This window comes from Streptopelia decaocto (genome assembly GCF_964273445.1).
Source record: "Streptopelia decaocto genome assembly, chromosome: 4".
In the NCBI taxonomy this organism is placed as follows: Eukaryota; Metazoa; Chordata; class Aves; order Columbiformes; family Columbidae; genus Streptopelia; species Streptopelia decaocto.
In genome coordinates this window covers 30597314-30621365 of record NC_138658.1, presented here as the reverse complement: position 1 = coordinate 30621365, position 24052 = coordinate 30597314, and the positions used below count along the sequence as shown (strand labels likewise).

The window sequence follows — 24052 nt, the reverse complement described above, 5'->3', positions numbered from 1 at the left end:
AACATTTATGGCGGTGTGGATAATATATGAGAGAGAAAATTTAGGTTAAGGATTGTTTTAAGCTAGAAGTAAAATATTTCAAAGATGTTTTACTAGGGAGGTTAATCTAATTTACCTTATCCAGTTTACCTGCATTCAGAGTCATTTCCAGATAAATTTGCGTGTCTCTATTTGAACATAGATTTTGTATATAATGAAGATTAAACTGTCTTATGCTCTTAAATTTAATCAGATATTTTGCACATTAGAATATCCTTTCTGTATAAGGTAAATACAATAATATACTAAATATAATGTAAAGTTACTTTGTCCTGTATAAGGTGCAGAAAAATCTATTGGCTGGTCTATGACCAAGCTGAACACCCTACCTCTTTTCCCACTTCTGAATATGCTAATTGCTGCTAATATTATTTCCTGTGAGCTTATTTTAAGCTAAGCGGAACATACACTGCTTAATGATTGTTACTATTGTTATTGTTACTATTACTTGTTATCTTACTCTGTTTCTTAAGATTATCTTATAATAAATCTCATATTACCATGTAAAATGCTATGTAATGCATTCACATGTCCAGGAGCGTTGCTCTGGTACAATTTATTTTGAAGTTCAGTGATTTACTTTTTCTGTTCAAAGAGGCTTTGGAACAAAGTTTCCTCCTCTACTCAGAGTACGTAGTCCACTGTGGTTGTTAGCATACAGAAATGTAAAGAGTTCTTATACTTTTACCTGCCAGAATCTATTGTTGTGATGACTCCTGAGAGGATAAATTGGTGTTTGTTTCTAACAGCTGACATGATGGTTTCCCAGGCTCCACCTTCTGCTTTGCAGGTGGCTTGGTTCTAACAAAGAAGCTAATAGTCAGGGTCCCTTCAGAGGAGAGGTAAGGGTTACCTGTCTTTGGCAACAAATAAATCAGCCTTTCTAAAGAGGGGGAGTTCAGACCTTTTGTGCAGATGTGCCAGGTTCTGACACCTGCTAGAAAAGTATATGGTACTACAGAGAATTGCCCAGGCAACTGCTCTTTTATCACTCATGAGAGACAATGGTTTACCCGCAAGATTATGGCATCTTGAATACAAGTTAGTTGAAACAGTATCTTGAATTCAAGGTTGAAAAACCTTGAACTGGGGCTCTCACACTGATCAGGGATTGGGACTGGGTAATGACTGGGGTGGTTGTATGAGTGGAAAGGGAAGAGCTTTTAATTTTCTGGTATCTAGCTGACTCTTTGCACACTCTCCTGTTGCTACAGTTAGGAGAGAAGTAGGGAAGTTTTTTGAAACAATCTTTAGGCGTGTTCCCTTCTTTTCAGCTGTAACTCCGTATTTAGGCGTTACTCTGGCATTTAATTCAGGATTTATATAGGTGTTCCTCTGCTTTCCAGATAACTGGTGGTCTCAAGTGTCCCCAAGATATTTCCTCAGGCTAGTGGACCTCTACAAAGGCGCAGTGGTTTACCTCCTCAGTGGAAGAAAGACACTGTTGATCCCAGTCCTGTTCAGTAGCTACATTACAGCTGCTCTCAAACTTCTGGAGAAGCTCCACAAAGTAAGGGGGAAGCCTGGGTGTGTGTTGGCTCAAGATGGTTCAGTCTTGGCTGCCTTTTGCCAAGTGACAGTGATGATCACAGCACTGATTTGTGAGCTGTGTCACTGTCAACCAAGACACCACATGGGGAAGATGTTAGTGGTTTTCCTGAATTCAAGGTGCTTAGTCCCATCTCAAAATCTAGGAAAAATTTACCCTAAAGAATGCTGCTGAGCCACCAGGCTGGCTGTGTGCACTGTGGCATCACAAATACCTGTCTCATGTTTTCTGTTTTCACTGCGCTGGTGCTAGTCAGTCTGGGTGAGGAGGAGGGGGAACTAAAAGAAGTCAGAAAGAAGTTTATCTTGATTCTTCTTGGTTCATACTAAAATATAAGTGACTGTGTTTTTTGCGAGACTTTCTGGGGCCTGTTGTTGGAAGCTGCTATAACTGATTTTTATGAAAACAAACCTGCCTGTTCTAAGAAAAAGGTTGAATATATCTGTATTTTTAAAAAATCTCTTTTTTTTGCTAGGTAAATCAGAAGGTTAAACACGTAGAATATGATAAGTTTTATATCCCTGAGATTTCCAGCTTGGTGGACATTCAGGAAGATTATCTCATGTGGTTCTTACATCAGGCTGGAATGGTAAGAGGTTTTATGTATATTCATGAAATAGCTGTCCATGTTTGTCTCTCTGGTTGTAGAGATTTTTAATATCCTTAATGACACTGAAATGTATTCTGTATAGGAGCATCTACATGTCCAGTCTCTCAGATTTGGGTACACAGTGGCTTGATAAATTTGACTTAAAATTAGGCTGTCAGAAGAGCTGGAGCTAACAATATTTAACTAACACTTGCAACCATCTCTGTGATTATTCATGTGAATCTCATTCAGTCCTTGCACAAGGGATTAATTCATCCTTTTAATGTAATTGAGACCTCAGGAGCAAAATCCTGTATTCTAAAACTATAATTTTTACCCTTTACTTCTGCTGTTTAGGCAGGTATTGTGAATAATGTAGCCAGTGATCTTAAAAGGTTGTTCTGTAAGAGAAGGCCGTGTAGCATTCTGGCTAGGGGACTGAACCAAGACTCAAGATGTGGGTTCTGTTCCTGGCTCTTCCAGTAACCTGCTGGGTGATCTTGGGTAAGACCCTTCACCTATTTTATGCCTCACTTTCCAAATCTGTAAGAAAGGAGAACTAAACTGACGACTGGAAGATGCTGTTTAGGAAATCAGTGAGATAGTTTAATTATAACAAGGAAAGGAATCCCAAATGTGAGGAAACACACACACACAAAAATCTGCCAAGGGACGCTGCAAGAGCAAAACCTGACTGTAGCTTTAATTTTTGTGTGTGTTTTTATGGACTTTCTAAATGTTGTGCATGCTGTGTCCCCCATCCCCCACTTTCCGTCATTTAAATAGTGCTGTTTTGTGCTTGCTTTTAGTGAGCAGGACAACAAAATACTGGCTCAAGTTTATGTAACTGTGATAGTTTAAATGTATTGATATGTCTAGTGAGCTGAGTAATTTGCATTGCAGGAGTCATGTTGTGGCCTTACTTCTCTCCTGTTTCATACAGTCCCTGCCTTGGGGGTGTGTTTTTTTTTTTTTTGGTGTTCTTCTTAAGAGTAAGCTTCACCTATGGCAGACTAACACAGGCTTCTGTGCCGGTTAGTCCTCGTAGTAATGTTTGATGTGCAAGTTTTGAATTAGACTTGTGCATTTTCTTGAGAAGGAAGTTCCTGTGCTTTTCTTTAAGAGGAAAAAAAACTGGGTGGTTGGTCCCAAAGGAGAAAAATTTTATTTGGGTCATCTTTTAACTAGTCCATCAAAAAAAAGAAAAAAAAAAAGACACAAAATCAAAAGAGTAGAAGATTTTCATATTTCTCCTTTTCCTTCACAGAAAGTAAGACCATCTATCATGCAGGTAAGAAAACAGTTTTTCATTACTCTAATTTAAAGAAAGGCTATGGAAGCTGTAAACAGGGACAAATTTACCTGCTTTTTTTTGCAGGATGCTGTGACACTCTGTTCTTATCCTTTCATCTTTGATGCTCAGGCTAAGACCAAGATGTTACAGACAGATGCAGAACTACAGATGCAGGTAATCCTTCTCTCTCCCAATTTTCCTGCCCCATGTCTTTTTTTCCTGCCTTTTGCATTGGTGCCTGCAAGGAGAGGAGTTCACTGGGAGTTAGTGTGTGCAGCATTTTATTATTTCCATGATACAGGGGAGCAGAGTAGCTGGAGAGCCTATTTGTCCTGGATATTGCAGAGGCAGTGCTTGATGTTTGGTAACATCAGAACTGCCAGATGTGCATGCTGTGGAAATTTAAACTATCTGGGGAAGGAGTGATTGTGTATTTATGATAGTGCAAGGATAAAAAGTCAGACCCTTGAGTGTCAAGGTTCCTTCAGAGTGGAAAACTGTCACCAGTTACTTGTGGCCATGGTGCCAGTTCCATGTAATATCCATCTTTTAGCTTTTCTGTGGCTGTTTGAACACACAGCCTGCAGCAAGGCAAAGACGACTTGACCTGCCCTCAGAAGCTACAGTCACCTTCTGCTTTCATTTTGTCACCCTCTTGTGTGTATTTTTAGCAGCCCATTTTGTGAGCAGTGCACTGTTTTGAGGAGCGTATCTGCCTTATCTTGGCAGGAGAGCAGGCTGGTAAAGGCTTTGTGGTCTTGAGAGATAGAATCTTTATGAAGACAATCAATTAGAGGCCAAAGAAACCAGTACTTCTGTGGGTGTTGGAAGGTGAAAGCCTGGTTTCCAGTGGATTTCTGTTTTAGGGTTCAACTGACTGTTAAACTGAATTTACAAATGTGTATTTGCTATGGATGATGCGTGAGAATAAAAATACTATGCATGATCAAAGCTTTGACTGGACTTTGTGCCTTACCCAATGCCAGAAAATCCATGTAGATGGGAGCTTTGAATTGTATGCGATGGGTTCTTTGGTGCCTTGCAAGGTGTGGTTGTCAATTGGCTTTTTGTTTGGTATGTTAGTAACCCTGCTTTCCCTCTTGGACTCTGACTCTTACGAGGGTTGTGTTCATACTGAGTTTCTTGCCTCAATAAGAGCACGAATAAAGTGTCCTTCCCACGCACCTGGCTGATGTCAAAAGTGTTCAGGAATTTGGTGTCTCTGCTCAAATTTGGTGAATCGATCAGTGGACTCAAAAGGTGTTGGTGTGGAAAGTGGGGAAGGGGGCAACTAGGCAACACATGCATGTAATCCTTGTACCCTGGGGGAACCAAACTAAAAGAGTAAGGAAAAAAGGAACACCAGGCACATAGTTTTTAACTATCTACCTTCCATAGGAAGAAGGGAGCTGAGCAGCAGCTGGTTTTCGCCTCTTTCTTATTTGTAGGTTGCAATAAATGGTGCAAATTTGCAGAATGTCTTCATGCTTCTCACCCTGGAGCCTCTGCTGGCCAGAAGCCCTTTCCTGGTACTTCATGTTCGCAGGAGCAACTTAGTCGGTGATGCTTTAAGGGAGCTGAGCATCCATTCAGACATTGATTTGAAAAAGCCTCTTAAAGTAAGTTTTCCCTGTGCCTTTAGCACCTTCTCATCCAGCTGACATTTCTGCAGCCTTTTAGCCCTTCACGATACCACCTCACCAGTGTACTGTACAGTGGTTTCTCCAAAGGTGTAGCACACAGGGACACTTGATCTAATCAGTGCTGGGGTTGAGTCTTTCTCCTCCCCAACTCCCAGAGTGTTTTGGCAGTGAACAGTTTACAAGAAGGCAAGGAGGGGGTTTACTGTCTTTTCCTGGTGTGTCTACTGTGTAAGGGGTGAGGGAGGAAACATTTATATGATATTATTCAGACTCTGTTTTGCTCTTTTGTGGGAACAGGCCACTTACAATAGAACGTGTTGGAACTCTTGAGAGGTTGCTACAAAATTCAGCAGCTGCTTTCGTGTTGCTGCTTCTGTTGTTGGGTGGACAGGTGGTTATTTATGATTTGCATAACATTTTCACAATATGTGATTTGCCATCCCCTGTTCTCTTTCCCTTCCTGCAAGCAGAGCACTGGACCAGGCTCATGGGTTGTGATGGGTTTGGGTATGTTAGACAAATTGCTTTTTGTGGCTCTCTATTAGAAGGATGTCTGATTCACTCAGTCTCAGGTCAGCATCCCTGTTACTGACCTGCTTTTTCTACAGGTCATCTTTGATGGTGAGGAAGCTGTTGATGCTGGAGGAGTGACGAAGGAGTTTTTCCTCCTGTTATTAAAAGAACTCCTCAACCCCATCTATGGCATGTTCACTTACTACCCAGAGTCAAACCTCCTGTGGTTTTCAGACACGGTAAGCCCTTGCCATTTATACACACAGGTCGAAATAATATACTGCATTTAAATGGCAAGAAATTTAGTGGCAAACTATGGGAAAGAAATAATCTTCCCCTCATTTTCCACCCACAGTAGAAAGTGAGCTCTGTTTTCAGTCAGTGGAAATTGGTATAGATCCATTAGCTTTAGTAGAACTGTGATGATTGTCTCTGTTAAAGGGTTGGCTCTCTCTCTTTATTCTTATCCCATAATAAAACTCATAGTAAGTGTCAGATGACAGTTAATAGAACTCTGTTTATCATGAATGTGATAATCATGCTTTTAGAACTAGAAGTTAAGATCATAATGGCTTCTGTGCTTCCCTTACTGTTCACGTAATTGCAACCAATCCACTTAGTTGCGCATCACTATCACCTTCAGGGTCTAAACTTGTTAATGCCTTACGTGAGGAAGCCCTTAAATGTCAAGAAACATGGTTTGTAGTGAAAATTAGTTGGTTTTGGAAGGGTGTCCAAGTTCTGTACCTGTCAGATGATATGATGCTGCAGGTGATAGTTTAGGTCCTTTTTTCTTCACCCACTTAGCTGGCAAGATGGAAAATGATGTTGTCAGTCTTCCCTTAAGGTGTAACTACCCTGGTGGATGTTCTTTTAATTTATTAATCACATTTTACAAGGAAGTAAATTACATGGCAGCTTTTAACTTGGTAAACAGTATTATGGAGCAGTTACTGCTCATGTTAATACTATAAAAACAAGCCTTTTGACACTAAAAGTAATGACAGTGTAAGTACTGAAAATACAATAGTCACATATTTACAACATTTAACAAATACAGGCAGCCAGTCTGTGACTGATATACCAATGTGAGAGTAAATATGTGAAGGAATGAAGGCCAGTGTACCAACACCTCTGTTGGTATGTTTGCCTGGGTGGCACTGTGGTTATGCATAAGTTTTTAATAGAAAACAAGGTGGGTCATAGGGGGAGAATTGTTAGAACGTCTGCTTGCAGTACATAGCAAACACCAAAGCTTTGTTAATGTCTAGATGCAGAGGTGTGTAGAAAAGACGTAAAAAGCAGGTAAGGTGGAAAGCAGCTGTTGCTGTTTCCACAGCTAATAATGGCTTACAAAAGTAATAGTGCTTGGTTTCTGAATCTTCATTTCTGTGCCACACTCCAGCAAGGAATTTACAGCCAAACTGGGACCTTCTGGGAACTCTCTGATTTTGTCCCTGTTGGAAAAGCATGGTCTGGCTGCTTAGTGCATGGAGGAAAGCACTGTTGACATTGTGTCTCACCAGGATTTCTCGGTGTGGTTTTTGCAGTGTTTTGTAGAACACAACTGGTTTCACTTGATTGGCATCGTATGTGGTCTTGCAATATACAATTTCACCGTGGTAGACCTTCACTTTCCCTTGGCTCTGTACAAAAAACTCTTGAATGTGAAGCCCTGCCTAGAGGATTTGAAGGAGCTATCACCCACGGAAGGAAGGTATGAAAAAAGAGATTTGCAGCCTTTCTGGGAAGGGAGACCATCCACCTGAGAACAAGAAATGCCAAACTGGGTAAACCATCTTCTGATCCTTTTGAGTGACTGATTAATTTGGGAGGCTGTGATCCTAGGAAAGTACATAAGCTGGTGACGTAAGACTTCTCTCCCACAGGCTGTCAAGTCCATCTGGTTAGGCTCTAACCTCTGTACCCACAGAAACCAGATATCCACACAGCCAAAAGATAACTACCACACTTCTTTGAAAACAGGGCTGGGGAGCCTGTTCCTCTACTATGTGATTGCGTGCATGATCCCAGATCCTAGCCTCAACCTTTCCCCCAAGCCAGGCTTAGCAAGCAGATCTGCTGTGTGTCTCATGATGTAGTGCAGGATGGGAACTGCCCGTAGGATCTGAAGTGTCCCATCCCTGAACCAGAGTAATTCTGACCTGCTCCCATGCCAGAAAGAAGGGAGTTGAATAGGGTGAAAGATGCACTTTTTCTAAATGGTGTATTGAATCTTGTCTGCCTAATTGCATGGGGATATTGGCTCCCTCAGACACTGAGATGTTAAGATCCAACTGTGTGACTGCTGTCTTCTTTTTTCTTTGGAGGTGCCATCTCATTTATCTGCACAGAGGTACAGCTGTATTTAACAATAATGAGGTAAAATGTCAGGAAGACAGCAGCAGGATTTTGAGGCATAGGAGAAGATTATTTTCTACATGATGGGGATACAGATATAATCCCCTCTTCTTCTACTCCTTCAGACCTTTGTGTGGTGATGGCATAAATATCTGAGAACTAAATGTAATTTGATTCTAATGCCAGAATCATTGAAGGGGATCCATATAGTAGCTAGGCATGGACTATATTGACCAATTGTGCCTCTAAGAAATCATCTCTTTATTTGGGGTGTATTTCTTTCTTACCCCTTCAGGTGACTCAGATTCTCTCTTGCAATCCTACTACACAGATGTATGATTCTCTTTACTTTTGCTGATTTTCTTTTCCCTGTTAGCTGTATGGCTTTTTGAATCGCTGATATTTTTTTTTTCTCTTTTCTTTTCCTACCTGTTATGTAGGAGTCTGCAGCAACTTTTGGATTACGCTGGGGAAGATGTAGAAGAAACATTCTGCTTGAATTTTACAGTAAGACACCTTTAACATATAATCTCTGTGATTTTATGGTACATTTGAAGCCCCTCTACTTATTCATGTGTATTATGGTTTATTCCAAGCTATGCCTGTAGCACATATCCCATGTTAATGTTAAATGCTAAAATGTTAAAATTATTTGCTGTCAACTCTCTTCTTTTGTACGTGGTCATGAAAACTGAGCCAGTAAGTAGATGAAGCAGAGTGGTTTTCAAAATAGCCTTGTTGTCACTGTGGCGTGTGACTTAAATGCCAGTGGCCAACTTCTCACACTAGACAATGAGAAGTAAATTCCTAAGTCCTCCTTGAAAATGTAAGTTAGGCTTTGACATCTATAGGTCAATTCTTGAAATGCTAACACAATATATGATTTTCCTTATTGTCATAATATTAATAATTTTAATTTAAAAATTTATAGTGAGTGTTCTTGGTCAGACTTTCTTAGAAAACGTTTAGACCCTCACAAAGAGATATGACATTGTTATTCTCCAAGCTATGTTTTTCTCTGACTCAGGCAGAGTAAGGGCTTCCATGTTTTGATGTCTTTGCTGTAAAGTCCTGGTGCTCTGAGAGGTTGTGAGTGATGGGTTCATCTTGAGCTTGATCTTGGTTCTTGACTCTCTGTCTAGGGCCTGCCTGGGGTAAAACCAAGGTACCAGGAAACACTACTACACACTATCAAGAAAATCCTTGCCAAGCTAGGAGAGGTTTGTCCATTTCCTAGGTCCATAAATGGGAACACTTAAAGTCTCTTAGATCAAACTTTCCCCTGGAGTGAGTCAGATCTGGATCTGACCTTGTCCCATGCAGGTCAGAGCTGCAGTTCAGGATGAGGTAGTGAGGCGATAATGATGGTAATGCAGATTGTGTAAAAAAAACCAACCAACCAAACAAAGAACAACAACAACAACAACAAAAAACCAAAAAAACCTTTGAAGTGACAGGAGAGATTTTTTCCAGATTCTCTTTTCACACAAAATAGTGTTCTTACTCTTTCTTGCACTATATACTGCATAATATATAGAGACATACAGATACATCCGATAAAACTTTGAAATGAAAAATAACTAATATCTGAAACCTTGGAATTAATCGCTTGTTTTGCATGTCAAAATCTGAGCCTTTTTTTTGTAGGGCAACTTGAAAATTGACCCTTTTGCATTTTCCCCATATGACCAATTTTGTATGTTTGTACTGATGCCACGCTAGGCTGTGCAAAAGCATGAAGCTGTCTGTGATTGTGCCATTTTGCAGTGTGAGTAGATGAATTTAACCTACTGAGCTTTTGTTATAAAAAACCAAGGAGTCCTTTTTGTTGCCAGAACATGTGGGCTTAGTTAAATACAGTTTTTTAGTTATCAATCTCTTGCTTTTTTGCACAGGAATTTTATTGAAAATAAATACTTTTTTCCTTCCTGAGTCTGCGTTTAGACTTAATAGCCATCCTACAGCATATGTAAATGATGGAAGGTGGTGAAGCATGTAGGGCATTTGGAACAGAGAAAAAATGTTCTCTGTGTACCCTTTTCTCCGGCCTACCCTTCACATGCCAGTCATCAACTGTGAAACAGAACCTTGTGTCTTTTTGCAGGCATATGGCCTGAGAAGTACTTCTGGTAAAATTAATTTTCTGGTTTTGTATAGATCTGCAGGGAAAGCTATGGTGTGACAGAGCAGAAGAACCTAATTGAAGATGGAGATAAAATTCTGGTGCATAAGGACAATAGGTAAGTGGAGCGTATTGGGGATGGACTTGTGGTGAAGTTGGGTGTAATGCCACAGAAAATTTGGCTGAGGTGAGATGTGAGAGAGAGTTAGAAGCCACTATGACCAAGTTCTAAGATGAATTGTTCAGAAGTTACTGAATGCTAGTGGCACTTGAAGGAAAAGTGAATTTTCATCTTTTCACTGATGCTTGGAAAATGTCCCACACACTTTTGGATTGACATCTTCCCTATAAAAGGCCTTCATGTAGACCCTTGAAAGTTTTCTCATGGTAAATAGAGATTGCAACATGATTTTGGCCCTTGAATGTTAATCTTCCTGGTGGCTGGGAGAGGAACTGTACGTGACCAACAAAACCGAGCCTGACAAACTTGTTTATACTATTAATTCTGGAGCCCTACTGCACATAGATTCCTTTCTGTTTGACTGAACACCTGAGAGTTATTAGCAGCACAGCTACCATTTCCCCCCTTTTTTTTCCCAACTGCTAAGCTATTTTCTTTTCATAATCCTGTAATTGGATTTCTACAAATGCCTTTGTTACTTGAAGCAGCATTCAAATTCTTTCTCTGCTGGCAAAACAGTGTGATCCAGTGACTAGTCAGCAGCATGGTGAGGGGCTTGTGCTGGGATTGCTGAAGAGATGGCAAGCTTGGAGTTGAAGTCATTTCCTATTAATCTGATTATTTAAGAGGGTTCTGATTGTGTCTAAAGCCATTGCTGTAACAAAAGCTTTGTCTGTATTACCTTCTTATCTACTTTACTGCTGCCTAAAAGGGTGCTGTTTTACAGCTAAATAGCTGCTTCCGTGCAAAACCCACGTGGAGATTGAGCAGTGTAGGTCTGTCTCCCTGCAAAGAGAAGGTGTGGTTCAGGTAAATAGACGAGAGCTTAATATACACTAGTGACAGTGAAGTGAAGGTGGAAATGCCACCTTTAGGTTTTTAGGCAGGGCATATACACTCAAAAGAAAAACAGCCATTTTTCTACTCTATGCCATACTGGCTTAGGGGGAGGAAAAGCTTCTAGCTGTGTGGATGTTTGGGAAGAGCACCCAAGTTAGCTTCTGCAACTGTTTATTAAGTCAGAATAGGCAACAAGAGAAGAAAATCCTTAAGGAGAAAGGCTAGTGTGTGCCTCCACTGGCTTAACACATTCCACAATGCAATTGCTTCATCTTGACCAGAGTTTTGAACTTGAGCTAACCTCTAAATCCAAGTCTAGACATGGCTGTCAATTTGTCCACCTTACAGTGCTTAATGACTTCCTGTACCCCTACGTTTAGAGGCCAGGGACCAATTTGCTGCCCTCCTGGTCTGAATAGTTTGCTGTGTGCATGTCTTGGGGCACTGCCCTTCCTGCTTGAGGAAAGTTCACCGGGAACTGAAGAATGCACAGGTTTGCTTTGACTGAAAAATTCCAAGTAGGAAATGCCTTGCCTTTTCCCTTTCTCCTTTGGAGTTCATATTGGGTGTCACAACATGACATGTTCCTGATAAAGGGTTCATGACCGTAACAGCCAGAGATGTATTAAGCAATAGTTAAGTGCTTAATCAGCTTGGATTACCCTAATGCTCAGGTGACTATCAGGAAAAAGACAATAAAACAAATGCGCTGGAAAATAACTCCCCCTTTGGTATATGATTTCTTATTCCAAGTTTTCATATTTGTCAGTCTGCTTCCTTATTTTTCTTTTCTTTTTTACTTTCTCACTCATCCCTCACTGCTCTTACATAGCATATGCATTGAGAATTCCTCCACCAAAAGGTCAAAATACTTATTTTAGTTATGACCTCCTCAGCTACAAATTGAGATAAGGATTCTGTGGTGTTCCCTGATCTGCTTATCCTCTGAGTGCAGTTGTGAGCTGCTCTCGAATGTCAGGCAAAAGTAACACCTCCACCCACAGAGAATAGTTTTGTGAGCCAGTTTGCCCCATTGGCATTGTCGGGTGCTTAACAAAAAATTTAAAAAGTCAGGGGAAATATTTTTAAGTCATTGCACAAATAAAATTCTGGTGGTGTATTCATATCATGGTGCTTTGAGAATAGGAAAGAGAGTAGAATAAAGGTGTTTAACCTCCTAACAAAATCCAGGGTTTGGCCAGGGCCTGCCACAAGTTTCTTGCCAATAACTACAGAATGGCATTTTTATTTTCATGCTGTTCTTGGGAACCCTTGAAGCTAAACAGGGTTGTAATTCTGAGAGGAGTCATTCTCTTTGCGCCGTACTCCAAATGCACAAGTCCTGCATTTATTTAACCAGAGCATGAAGGCTGAAGAGAAGGTTTCCTAAGACTGTTTTCTTTCTCTGTAGTGAAGAGTGTTTCTTGATTTCTTTTGGTTGCTTTCTCTTTGTGGCCAGGAGAGAGGGAACTGGCCATGCAGTTTCAGATCAAGAGCTCTCAGAGCAGGGTTTTCTCAGTCTGCCTCTAGGCTACAGCTTCGGCTTTGAAGGTGCTGAACCCCTGGCAAGACTTATTGGGTACTGAGTCAGCAGCAGCCTATGAAAATTCCCAGGGTACCCAGTTGGGGCCTCTATGAGGCTCTGGGTTTTGGAAGTGGTAGTTTTTGGGACATGATCTGATTTGGTTCCCTCAACACCAAGCGGGCTGAGAAGAGCCATAGGTGATTTCCTGGGCTTCTCAAACATAGGGTTGTAGGAGCTGGGCCAGGGACTGGATGTGCTCCTCTGGTGACTGAATCTTGACATTTGCTTAACACAACCTCTGTGCAGGCCACAGGTTCCACAGGGAAGAGGGCTCTGTTCCTGGTACCTCCCCAGCACCTGCTGTCCCCCTGGCTCCCACTTCTACCTGTGGGCGACTGGATGCAAAGCCACTGGGTGGGTTTCTTGGTAGTGTAGAGCCTGGGCTGCTGGGGGACCTCCCATGCTGACACTGCCAAATGAGCAGACACATGGTGGTACTTGCTGCCTAACGCTTTGTCCATGTTGCAGTGACTCAGCTCAGTGAGTGGAGGGCAGTGGGTTGAACCTGTTGGAGACTGATGTTTGCAAGACATTTTACAGGCAGAAATGGGAAAACTTAGCTGTGCCGCTGCTCAGGCATTTGATTAAAAGTGCTTTCCTTTGCCTGCTCTCTTGATGTACTAGGAAAGAATTTGTTGAAGCCTACGTAAATTACATCTTCAACCTCTCCATCCATGAGTGGTACACAGCCTTTTCCACTGGTTTCCTGAAGGTGTGTGGTGGGAAGGTCCTGGAACTCTTCCAACCCACGGAGCTCAGGGCCATGATAGTTGGAAACAGTAACTACAACTGGGAGGAACTGGAGGAGGTAACGCTTCACTTTTGTCATTTTTTTTTTTTTTTTTTTCCACAAGTACCAGGTTTACGCAGTTGCGTGAGGTGGGCAGTAGCCTTGGACATGAGATGTTATGAGCCACAGATGTCTTTTTTTTTTTTTTTTTTTATGCTCCTTGTACACCTTGATGTTATTCACATGAAAAGTTTCTTACTGGGCTGTCCTGCTGCTAATAAAGCTCAAAGAGGAAATTCAGGATGAGAAAGGACACAGGAGAAGGACTTCATCTGTTGTTTTTAGGGATGAAACCTAAGACTGAAGAGACAAAGTCAGGGTCTTCACCTACAGTAAAACTCACTCTTCTGCACAAGAGCAAAAAGTACACAGCCAAGGCTTCAAAGAGGCGTCTAGACACACAGTATGAATTGTATCCTCTCAGAATGTGTAGGTCAGCAAGTTCCTTGCTGTCTCAACCTCAGCACTGAAGGTAGCTTTGCAGTGCAGAACACATGATCCTGTTCAGGAGTCCAGCCTGTGAACAGGTCCTCCAGGATTTCTCATGACATTTGTCATTAGCTGAGTAGGTAGCAGCCTGATGCCTGCCTTCCACATATTGCTGGGAGAACCCTTTGCTGGGTCTTTGAGCCATGCTATTGCCCATGGCCCATCCTGTGCTCCATTTTGTAACTGTCAGACATCGATCTGATGTCAGATACCAGAAGAGATCAGGTCTGGGTTCTGCTTAGTCTTTGCTTTCTCGTGCCAGATTAAATTATTTGCCTTTTTGGTTTTTAATAGAGTGCTGTGTATAAGGGAGACTACACTGCAACACACCCAACTGTGAGAATGTTTTGGGAAACGTTTCATGCATTTCCCTTGGAAAAGAAGAAAAAATTTCTCTGTAAGTATCTTGCAGTGGTGCAGTATCTCCTCAAACTGAAGCCTGAGGTGGGAGTGTGTGCAGGGCTCCAGGGCTGTGGCACAGTGCATTAAGTGCTAGAAGATGATACAGCATGAATGGCCATCTTCTGAGTTATCTGCTTGTCAGATCATTTGCTTTCTCCCTCTCTCACATGTGTGGTTTTTTTTTTGGTGTGTTCATTTCTACCTGTATTTGGAGACAGCAGGGGAGATGAGGAAAAATACATGGTTTTAAGGGCCAGTGACTCTTGAGTTTGCTGCTACAGCCAGCAACTTTTTTTGCCTTGGGAGACCTGGTGGACACCAGGTTGGCCATGAGTGAACAATGTGCCCCTGCTGCAAAGAAGGTGAATGGTGTCCTGGGCTTCATTACAAGGGGTGTTGCCAGCAGGTGGAGGGAGGTGATCTTTGCCTCTACCTGGAGTGCTGTGACCAGTTCTGGACTCTCCAGTGTACAAGAGAGACATGGACATGCTGGAGAGAGACCAGTGAAGGGCTGGTAAGATGACTGGGGGACTGGAACATCTCTCCTGTGAGGAAAGGCTTTGAGAGCTGGGACTGTTCAGCCTGGAGGAGAGAAGGGTCACAGGGGACTTCAAGGTATATAAAGACTTGAATGGAGGGTGCAAAGAGGATGGAGCCAGGATGTTTTCAGTGGTGCCCAGTTACAGGACAGGAGGTGATGAGCACACACTGGAACACAGGTGGTTCCTTTTGAACATCAGGAAACACTTTGTGAGGGTGATGGAGCACTGGCACAGGCTTCCCAGGGAGGTTGTGGGGTCTCCTTCCTTGGAGATACTCAAAGCCTGACACCATCCTGGGCAGGGAGGGTGGCCCAGATGGACCTCCAGAAGTCCCTTCAACATCAGTCACTCTGATTCTGTGGCTGCTGGAAAGATAAAGGTTTTATGTGAGATTTTTTTCCCCCTCCCCCCAAGAGAAACAAGCAGTCTGCTAGTTGTCTTGCATGTTTGAGTTGGGAAAAAATGACATGGCAAAAACTTGCATGCTGAGGTTAGCAGCCATGTAGAGAGGGTCCCAGGAGTCCTGGTTCACAGCAGCAGCTTTTGTGGGTAACGCGAGCTCTCCCCAAACTGCCGTGGCAGGGACAGTGCACAAAGGTGATGCTCAGGGGGGAGCGTGTGTGTGATGGGGAGCGGCAAGGAGGAACCAGCCCTGGTCCTGGCACCGAGGTGCTGTCCCTGGCAGGGGTGGCAGGGACCCCTCTGCCTCTCACATCAGACAACATGGTTTTACTGATTGTTATTCTGCCCGGGTGTAAGAGGGAGCTTTTAAGGGACAGGGGGGCACAGGGTGCTTTATTTACTCACCTGTATACCCAGCTGTGGCCCTGCTGCTGCCTCTGCTCTCCTGCAGCTCTATGCGGCCAGCCATGCCCTGCACCAAGTTCAGTCAGCATTTTGGCCCCTCCAGGCAGGGTTCTGCTATGTGGGTGGGGATAGCGTTTTCCTTGAGGTGCCCCAACTGTCCAACCTTCCCTCCCCTCTTCTCGTCTCCAGTGTTTCTGACGGGCAGCGACCGCATCCCCATCTACGGCATGTCCAGCCTGCGCATTGTCATCCAGTCCACTGCCAGCGGGGAGCAGTACCTGCCCGTGGCACACACCTGCTACAACCTGCTGGACCTGCCCAAGTACAGCAGCAAGGAGATCCTCAGCGCTCGGCTGGTGCAGGCCATTGATCACTATGAGGGCTTCAGCTTAGCTTGACCAGTGTGGGACAGGCACAGGCACTTTGGGAATGGAGGAAGAAAAGGATGAGCTTGGCTTTATTTTTGTAAGGGAATGGATCAGAACATTTTTTTGGGAAAATATAATTATTAATCATAATAGATTGAGATGATGCAGTCTCAGCCTGATGCTGCCAGCATTTTGTGGGGCTTCAGCAGGGAGTGGCTATTGCTTTGAATTTTGTCTACTGAACAGAATCAGTTCAGTGGGTATTTTTGCTCTTTCCCCTCCAACTCGACATCACTGCCCTTCTGGCAATTCTTTGTAGTTTGCTTTTATTGCCCTTACACACACTTACCTCTCCTTTTAATCCATTTTAAATATTTTGATGTTCCTTGCGTTTAGGCTATGGTGGAAATCAAGGATCAAATAGTGATCTCCTTTTTGAGCAGCTGTGATTTCCCCCCACCCTTTTTAAATGCAAGCTGGTTCTTGCTTGCTTTGAGTGGAAATATCCCCTCTGCCCTTTGGTCCTTGGGGGATGGTACTGGGCTTGGATGTCATTTGTGACCCCCAGGGTGGTGTACTAGTGGTGGTACAATCTCTTTTTGCACCAGGTTGTCTCATGGAGTATATGATGGTTTTGGGGAGTTGGCTTGTTGTTCCTCACTTGTCTCATACTGTTTCCAAGCAGTGGCTTCTTAAAGAAGCCCCAGACTCTGCTGGAGTGGGATTTGTATCCAGGCTTATGGAAAGACAAACCCTGCCTGTAATAACGGGTTGCTCAAGTTCCATCTCTCTCGTGTTTCTGTCTTGACAAGTCTACAAGTTAGATGCATGGGCTTTGCTGAGCCCTGTTTTTCCATCCGAACAGACCTGTTATTCCAATGGAAGGTGAGGTGGCTGCTGTTACCACCACCTGGTGTGTGTGGGGTGTGTGAGGGTGTCAGGTGTGTACGAGCTCTCCAGTCTCATCAGGTCAGAGAAAAGAAATAAGCATGGGATCCACATTTGAGTGATAACCCTCGATTTGGAGATTGCTTTTATTTTTGCAGTTAGGGTTGCATTATTGGGCTGTTCTAGAGGGGCCCTTTCACTTGACAGCTGTTTTGTTGGGGGGGCCTAAAGGACCATCTGTATGAATTAGACTGGAAATGTACCTTAGGACTTGAGCAGGCAAAGTCATTACCTAAATCTGTCCTGTGAGACTGGAGAGCCTTTATCTTCTTTAACCCAAATGATTCCCCCTGATTTTTCAGGTCTTGATGTAAATCTCATTTTAAGCCTTGGGTGGTTTTGACACTGACTTGTTCTTATGACATAGTATTTATGCACCATGTTCAATATACAGTATTGAACTTCGCACCTCGTAACAAAAGGTTTTAGGCTTCTGGGTTTTTTTTTTTTTTTTAAGACGAGCCGTGGGCTACACTGAGAGCCCTTCAGCCTCTTTCTAATGCAGCATTGAAGACAAATATACAGTTATAGCAAATGTTTATTTTCAATGTGTGTGTACATAGTACAGTATTATGCAATAAATTTGATGTTTAATTCAGAGTGAGTGGCTGCCTTTATGTCGGGAGGCCAAGGAGGGGCTGCTCCAGGCAGGGGAAATCCCCCCTAGAAACAGATCTCTTCTGCCCCTGAACCCCCACACATCCTGTTTACCAGAATGTTATAAAATTGAGCATTAATATCTCGTCTGCTCCTAAGCAGGGACCACAGAGGCAGCACATAAGAGAAGCAGCTACTCTTCCAGGAGTGAGATGTGGATTTAGGTGATTCAGAGGTATGGAGAAATTTTTCTCTAGACATTTTGCAGTCAGACCAATACCACAAAATGCACGACAAAGGATTTGGAAGAGCTGAGCCCTGGCAAGTGCTGGTGCTTGTACCAAGTATGTGCCTCCTGCCAAGGGTTGTCCTCCTGCTGTGGTCAGTAAGGACATGGCTTTACCTCCAGCAGCTACAGGCTCAGGCTCTGGCACAGTCCCTGCACGGGAACTGCTGGGCTGTTTCCCAGGGGCAAATGCACAATATAACTTCCCAGTGCACGACTGTGAACCAGCCCAGCAGGCACACAACAGGCACATGTCCCACGTTTTGCTCTGGTTCTGCTGATGCTCCCAATGCTAACAGCACTTTCTATAACATTTGCTGGAATTGGTGTCCTCTGCCAAACCAGGCCTTTTGTAAGTGCACCCACTGGGATAACCATCTTTTCATTCTTCAGGAATATGGCAGTAGCCAGAGACTGGAAGCAAGTAAGCCACCATTTCCACTGAGTTATCCCACACTAGAAGGTCCATGAATGCATTACTTGTTACAGTTTTCAAATGCAATATTAGCTTCTCCATCTGCACATGAGCAGGCAAAGTCCCCTCCAGGCCTTGGATTGGAGAAACAAGCTTGGACCCAAATTCTGTCCCCAACAGCCTAAAGTCCTTGGATCCGTTTCCCTAGGAAATGAGACACTGAAATAGTGAAGCTAAAGAACAAGCTGAAGTACAATTCTGCACCCTGCACACAGACCAAGCCCCAGCTGGTCTCACATATGACAAAACCCACACTGGGTGCCCAGGCTCTGGGATCTGAGCTTCTGCACCATTGCCACCTGCCAGCAAGGGCCACTCGTCACAAGGATAACACAAACAGGGTCAGCTTTGCCTCTGGGAACTGTGGGGACAGTTGCAGGCTATGGTCTGGCTCTGGCCTCAGCAGCTTGTTTTAGACACTGATGAATCATCAGTTTGCAAACGTCTAGAAGACAACTAAGGCAGCACCTCAGGCTGCAGCACTTACCATCTGAAACTTGGACATACCAGGAATAACAACTGATGTCTCAGCAAAATGATTAAAAGATGCTTTAATTTCACTGCCTTTAACATGAACATTCATTATTTGACTGTTTACTCAGGAGTAAACAGAATAAAACCAAATGCAACTCGTAAGAATGACAAGTATTTTGTCTATCTTAACTCTTGCAATCTTATTTTGTCCATAACCTGTTCATTGTCGTAATAATTTAAACAAACTCCCATGATTTGTATACCACAATGTGGTAACACAGATATGTGTCTGAAATGGCACCAGTGTAGAGGACACCCAACAGACCATACTGCCATCCTCCAGCAGACAGTTTATTCTAGTGACAAGGAAACACGTCTTATACTAACAGCTTATTTATATCACATAAAGTAGATCTTTGTACAGTACTTCACACCTTTGAAAAACAGAGTCTGGTATTTAATGTTCTCTAGTCAATAATGTTGCCATAGACAAATCATCAAACAAAATGCACAGAAGTTGCTTGGATTGACATAGAGGAGTGCAAACACCATTTTTGGCTATTTGTGGTTAGTGGGAAATCAAATAATCTCTGGGAAACACATTTTAGTGCTCAGGTCTTGGCACCCTCCTCTTGTGCAGGTTTGGGAGAGGGGGGTGGGTCACAGCATCTGGACACCCAGGACAGAAAGCTGAGCATTTATATGTGTCTTTCCTGGACCAGAATTTTAAATTTCACTTCTTCTCCACACTGATCTTTCCTAGCAGCGCCCTTTGCAACTAGGCAGATGTTTGTGGTGGGAGCGGGGGGGGTTGTGTGGTTTTTTTTTTGTTGTTTTTTTTTGTTTTTTTCCCAAAGAAAGACTTGAACAGTTTAAAAAGAGAGATGGCTAGGTGTATTTTTTTTTTCTCTTTTAATGTACAATCTCAGTTAACAGGTTTTGTTACTTTTAGCTTTCAAAGTTCAAAAATATAAACTCTCTAAAGTGCATAATTGTATTTATATTTCATATAAACTATCTATCTGAAATTCTAGCAATATACCATGTAAACAGCGGTACACTAAGCATCAGAAAATGCTACAATGTCAGCAGTTAAAAATAAAATGGACTGTTCCCTACATATCATTTATCAAGATTTGTCAGGGGCAAAAATGGTGATTTGTCAGTACACAGTGCAAACAGACTTTTAAAAATAAGTAGAGAAAACATACTCCTGGGAAGCCTTGGCCCACTGGAAAAAAGTCTGACTATGAAAAAAGGGCAGAAACTGCTTCTCTCATCCATAGAACGATGCCCAGACCCAGATTCAGCAAGGTGCCCAAGCTTTAGTGCATTGTAATTCAAAAATCCCAAAGGCAGAGCAGCTTGCAGCACATGCTCACCACACGTGCTTTTGCTTTGCTGAACTCGGCCCAAGCAATACCAAATCGAGCCAGAGCAGCCAGTTTGGCTCAGCTCTCATACCTAAAATAACTGAGGGGGGAGCTGACTATGGACTCTGAGAGGCAGAGCCCGTAAGAGCAGGCCTAAGGACAAAGGCACAGCTCTGATTTCCAAGCTGCCCTATGCTCAGCCAGGGGGTTTACCCTGGTCAGGCCTCCCTTCCAGCCAAACTTCTTCAAAAGCAGTTTTTTGAGCCCATTTATTAGCCCAGTCAATGCACCCACAGGATCAGTTTTGCAGAGGCAGAGCCTCACATCTCTCAAGTGACTGCAACACAGCATCTCTGAAAAAGCCAAGCCCCAGGTCAGCACCCATGTCCTCTGGACTCTTTGGAAATATGAAATTCAGTCTTCACTGATTTTATATACAACAGGCAATTCTGCAATTGGTTAAAAAAAAAAAAAAAAAATCTTACCTACCCCGACTAGTCATGAGCACATGCAAACCTACTGGTGGAAGGTCCTGAAGAGACCAGAACACCCTCAGCATCAGTTTTTGGCAAGAATTAACACAGCACCTACAGCAAGTGGAAGGGGGTAAGTCTAAATGCCACAACCCAAATACATCAGTATTTGTGAGCCCATGTGCCCATATAATGAAGGAAGAGGGAGAAGTTGTTCTGGGCATCCTCTTGCCTCCTCCAGCGTGAGGCCTGGCTACCACGACTGCCATTGGACTGCATTTGGTCTTGGCCATTTGGCTTCTGCACATCAGCCACCCCAGGGACCAGCACAAAACAAAGCACTACAGAACTACTCTCCCTGGGGCATCGGGGTCCCTGGCTCAGGGCAGAGTGAGGTGGTGCACACCAGCCTCTGGAGCAGGAGAGCAAGCCCCAGGACTGCAGAATTGTGGGCCCTCAGCTACTTGGTGCATTCCTGAACTCCCTCAGGCATAAACACATTAGAAAATGTTCAATTGTCAAAATCTGCACCTAATACACGGGTCCATTCCATAGGCAGAGCATGGCTCTGGGCTTCCTATTCCCTGCAGCATCCTCTTGCGCTGGTACACCCCCTAGACACACCAGGAAGAAAAGACCACCCTGCGTTGCCACCATCACAGAGTCACTGCTGCAGCCCATGTAGTCTGATCAACGGTGTACATAAAAGAACAAAATTTAGGGTATGACACCCATATGGACTGTTCAGCTTGGATTCTTACAGTTTTATCAAGCACATGTACTAATAGGGCGGGTCTTCTAGATAACTTCCAGATACTTGACACCAGACATTTAAGTGATCAACTACCAAAATCCCACGGGATTCTGACTTAAAGCTTTTAAAACCTCTTTTCTTCCCAGTTGCCCAAACATGGTCAAAATATTACAGTATCACCGTCCAGGTGGAACAAGCTGGCAAGAACCTTGCTGCACAGCTCGTTTTCTTTGCTATCCCAAACAGATGTAGGTACTTTTCTTCTACTTCAATCAAACTGGTCAACAAAAAAGTGGGAAGAAAATCCAGCTCAAGCCGAGGCAAAACTGTAACTCAAACCAGCTCTGGGTGGTGACCAGGAGGTTCTTACACCATTTATCTAGAGCAACAGACAATGCTGGACTCTAAACAGGCGGGTCAAAAGTCTGAGCAAATCTCTGCTGTAGCTACAAGAGAACAGTCTTGGGGCTATCTGGCCTGTGCTTTCACATGAAATCAGCCAGGGCACTTGTCTGTCCAACTAAAGTAGAAGCTATTTGATGATTTAATCACTATTCATCTACTTTGCCTCTTGCTATGATATCCTGGGAAAAAAAAAAAATAGCATGACTGGCTTTGATATTCTAAATATTACAGGATCTGTAAGGAAATCAAAACGGATCTCTTCAGTGCAGTCACTGAGCGCAGCATCATGTCTCCTACGCTGGCAAACTCCATTTTGGGCGTGAGGCCTGGAGAAGGAGCGGGCAACAGCAAGTGCAGAGAGTGATGGAAAGTCACCCTTTCCCCCATCCCGCCTCTGGGAATGGCCCTTCAGTTCCCTGGGAGCTCCTCAGCTCTCCCCAGCCAGGCTCCTGCTGCATCCACTTCATGCATTTGTCCATTTGGTGCTCCCTCCTCTTTGTTTACTGGCAAAAAACAATCTCCTCCTTTACATGATCTTGGAGCTCATATCTCTTTTGCTTATCAGGACCTCCAGCAGCCTCAGCTTGGCCTTAATCTGCTTGTATTCATTGTATTCTTCAGCCATAGGAGTGCGGTCTTCTTTCTGAACGTTCCTAGTGGGAGAGAAAGCAGGTCATGAGGATTTCTGTCACAAGATGTCATTCCTCAGCAGCCTCCCTCCATCCCCCAACAAGACCTACGCTCCCCATCAGGGAACAAAAACAAAACTTTTATCCTTTGAGATTTAAAAAAACAGAGGGGCAAACTGCTCCAACAAAGTGTGGGACGTTTGCATACTGAGGCTGAACACAACCCCCTGGTTTCAAATGCAAAACCTCCTTTGAAGCATGCCCTACTTGTCTGAAATTGCCAGTGCGGCAAAATAAAACAGCCTGTGAAAAGGAAGATGATACCTGACCAGATCTGAGAACTTTTAAATTCTCAGTGATTTTACAAGAACCTCTAAGAATGATGGCTGGTGAAAGAAACCAAGATAATTTCAGAGTACAAATAGATGAAGACATTCTATCAGCTCATTAATGTGGGACATTTTCTGAAAATGATAAACCCAGCTACACTAGAGCAGAAATACTTGTTAAAATAGTGTCTGAATATCTCACAGAGAAGCAGGAATAGGACAGAAATCTAAACCCTACCTGTCTAGGAAAAAACCCAATCATTCTGTCACTGAGAAACTCTTCCATCATTTCTGTCAGCTGTGCTAGAGGCAGCTAGATTTTCACAATCTGTAATTTTGCTTCCCACTGCTTGTCATAAGAAAGTTTTCAAAGAGGCTGTGGTCCCTGATGTTCTTTGGGGGTGTGGGGTGGGAAGTAATTTATTTTAATGGGTGACTGTAATGAATGTGGGGAAAAAAAATTATGAAGAAATATATAACAGTGAATTCAAGTAACTTTCCGTATTTGGAGGTCTTTGTAGATGGCAAACAGATTAAAAATCAGCTGAAGGAGAGAGAGCCGAGAAATTATTACCTTCCATTTTGTCGGAAAAAATTATCTTCAAAGTCTCTCAATTTTTTTCTGATTCGCTTTTTCTCTTCCCTCATTTCTTGGAGCTGTTCTAACAGTTCAGGGCTGTGGGGTTTAAATATAAACAAGATTATACATATGTACACAATTATAACAGGAAAGATACAGTAAATCTACAAAGGTATGGTTGCACGGATGCCAAGCAATGGAGCTGCTCCTGCAAGTATCTCTGGCAACCTGCTGTTACTTGTAACAAAAAGCTGTTTGAATTTAGTTCAGCAGAACAGTCTTACACTTAAGCTGAAGCCTCTAAGGAGGTCAAGTGTGCATTTCACAACCGACCACTAACTTCTGTGACATTTACTTGCTGAAGATGGGTCTGCTTTTGGTGACTTTCATAGGATCGAGAAACAAGGGTCATGATTTAAGGCCACCACATATGTGTGTTTGCATCGGACCCGGGTGCTTAGAATCAGCAAAACTAGTTCAACTTGACCTCTCCAAAACCTGAAAAACCTTGTAGAGTACAGGGTTGTTTTCACAATAAAGCTTGCCACTGGTGAAGTGGAGCTGCTATTTAGTACTAGAATCCAAGGATGGAGAAGTCTAATATCAGTATCAGGA

At 43.1% G+C, this 24052-nt stretch overlaps 2 protein-coding genes across 13 annotated transcripts in view; one reads left to right on the top strand and one right to left on the bottom strand.

Annotated features, from left to right (window-relative positions):
• The window catches only part of LOC309438579 (putative E3 ubiquitin-protein ligase HERC3), a 52338-nt gene extending 34676 nt beyond the window's left edge, over positions 1-17662 (top strand). For all 3 annotated transcript variants that reach the window (XM_082050172.1, XM_082050171.1, XM_082050173.1), the window contains exons 14-25: positions 1386-1549; positions 2064-2177; positions 3445-3468; positions 3556-3645; positions 4920-5090; positions 5723-5866; positions 7178-7344; positions 8429-8495; positions 10146-10228; positions 13341-13524; positions 14290-14392; positions 15936-17662. In XM_082050172.1, the coding sequence (XP_081906298.1) occupies positions 1386-1549; positions 2064-2177; positions 3445-3468; positions 3556-3645; positions 4920-5090; positions 5723-5866; positions 7178-7344; positions 8429-8495; positions 10146-10228; positions 13341-13524; positions 14290-14392; positions 15936-16144 (1520 nt within the window). In that variant the 3' untranslated portion in view covers positions 16145-17662. The remainder of the gene's footprint in view (positions 1-1385; positions 1550-2063; positions 2178-3444; positions 3469-3555; positions 3646-4919; positions 5091-5722; positions 5867-7177; positions 7345-8428; positions 8496-10145; positions 10229-13340; positions 13525-14289; positions 14393-15935) is intronic.
• A 1283-nt stretch (positions 17663-18945) lies between these two features.
• FAM13A (family with sequence similarity 13 member A) overlaps positions 18946-24052 on the bottom strand; it is a 133310-nt gene continuing 128203 nt past the window's right edge. For all 10 annotated transcript variants that reach the window (XM_082050175.1, XM_082050179.1, XM_082050177.1 and 7 more), the window contains 2 exons: positions 23432-23533; positions 18946-22552 (listed from right to left, as the gene is read on the bottom strand). In XM_082050175.1, the coding sequence (XP_081906301.1) occupies positions 22426-22552; positions 23432-23533 (229 nt within the window). In that variant the 3' untranslated portion in view covers positions 18946-22425. The remainder of the gene's footprint in view (positions 22553-23431; positions 23534-24052) is intronic.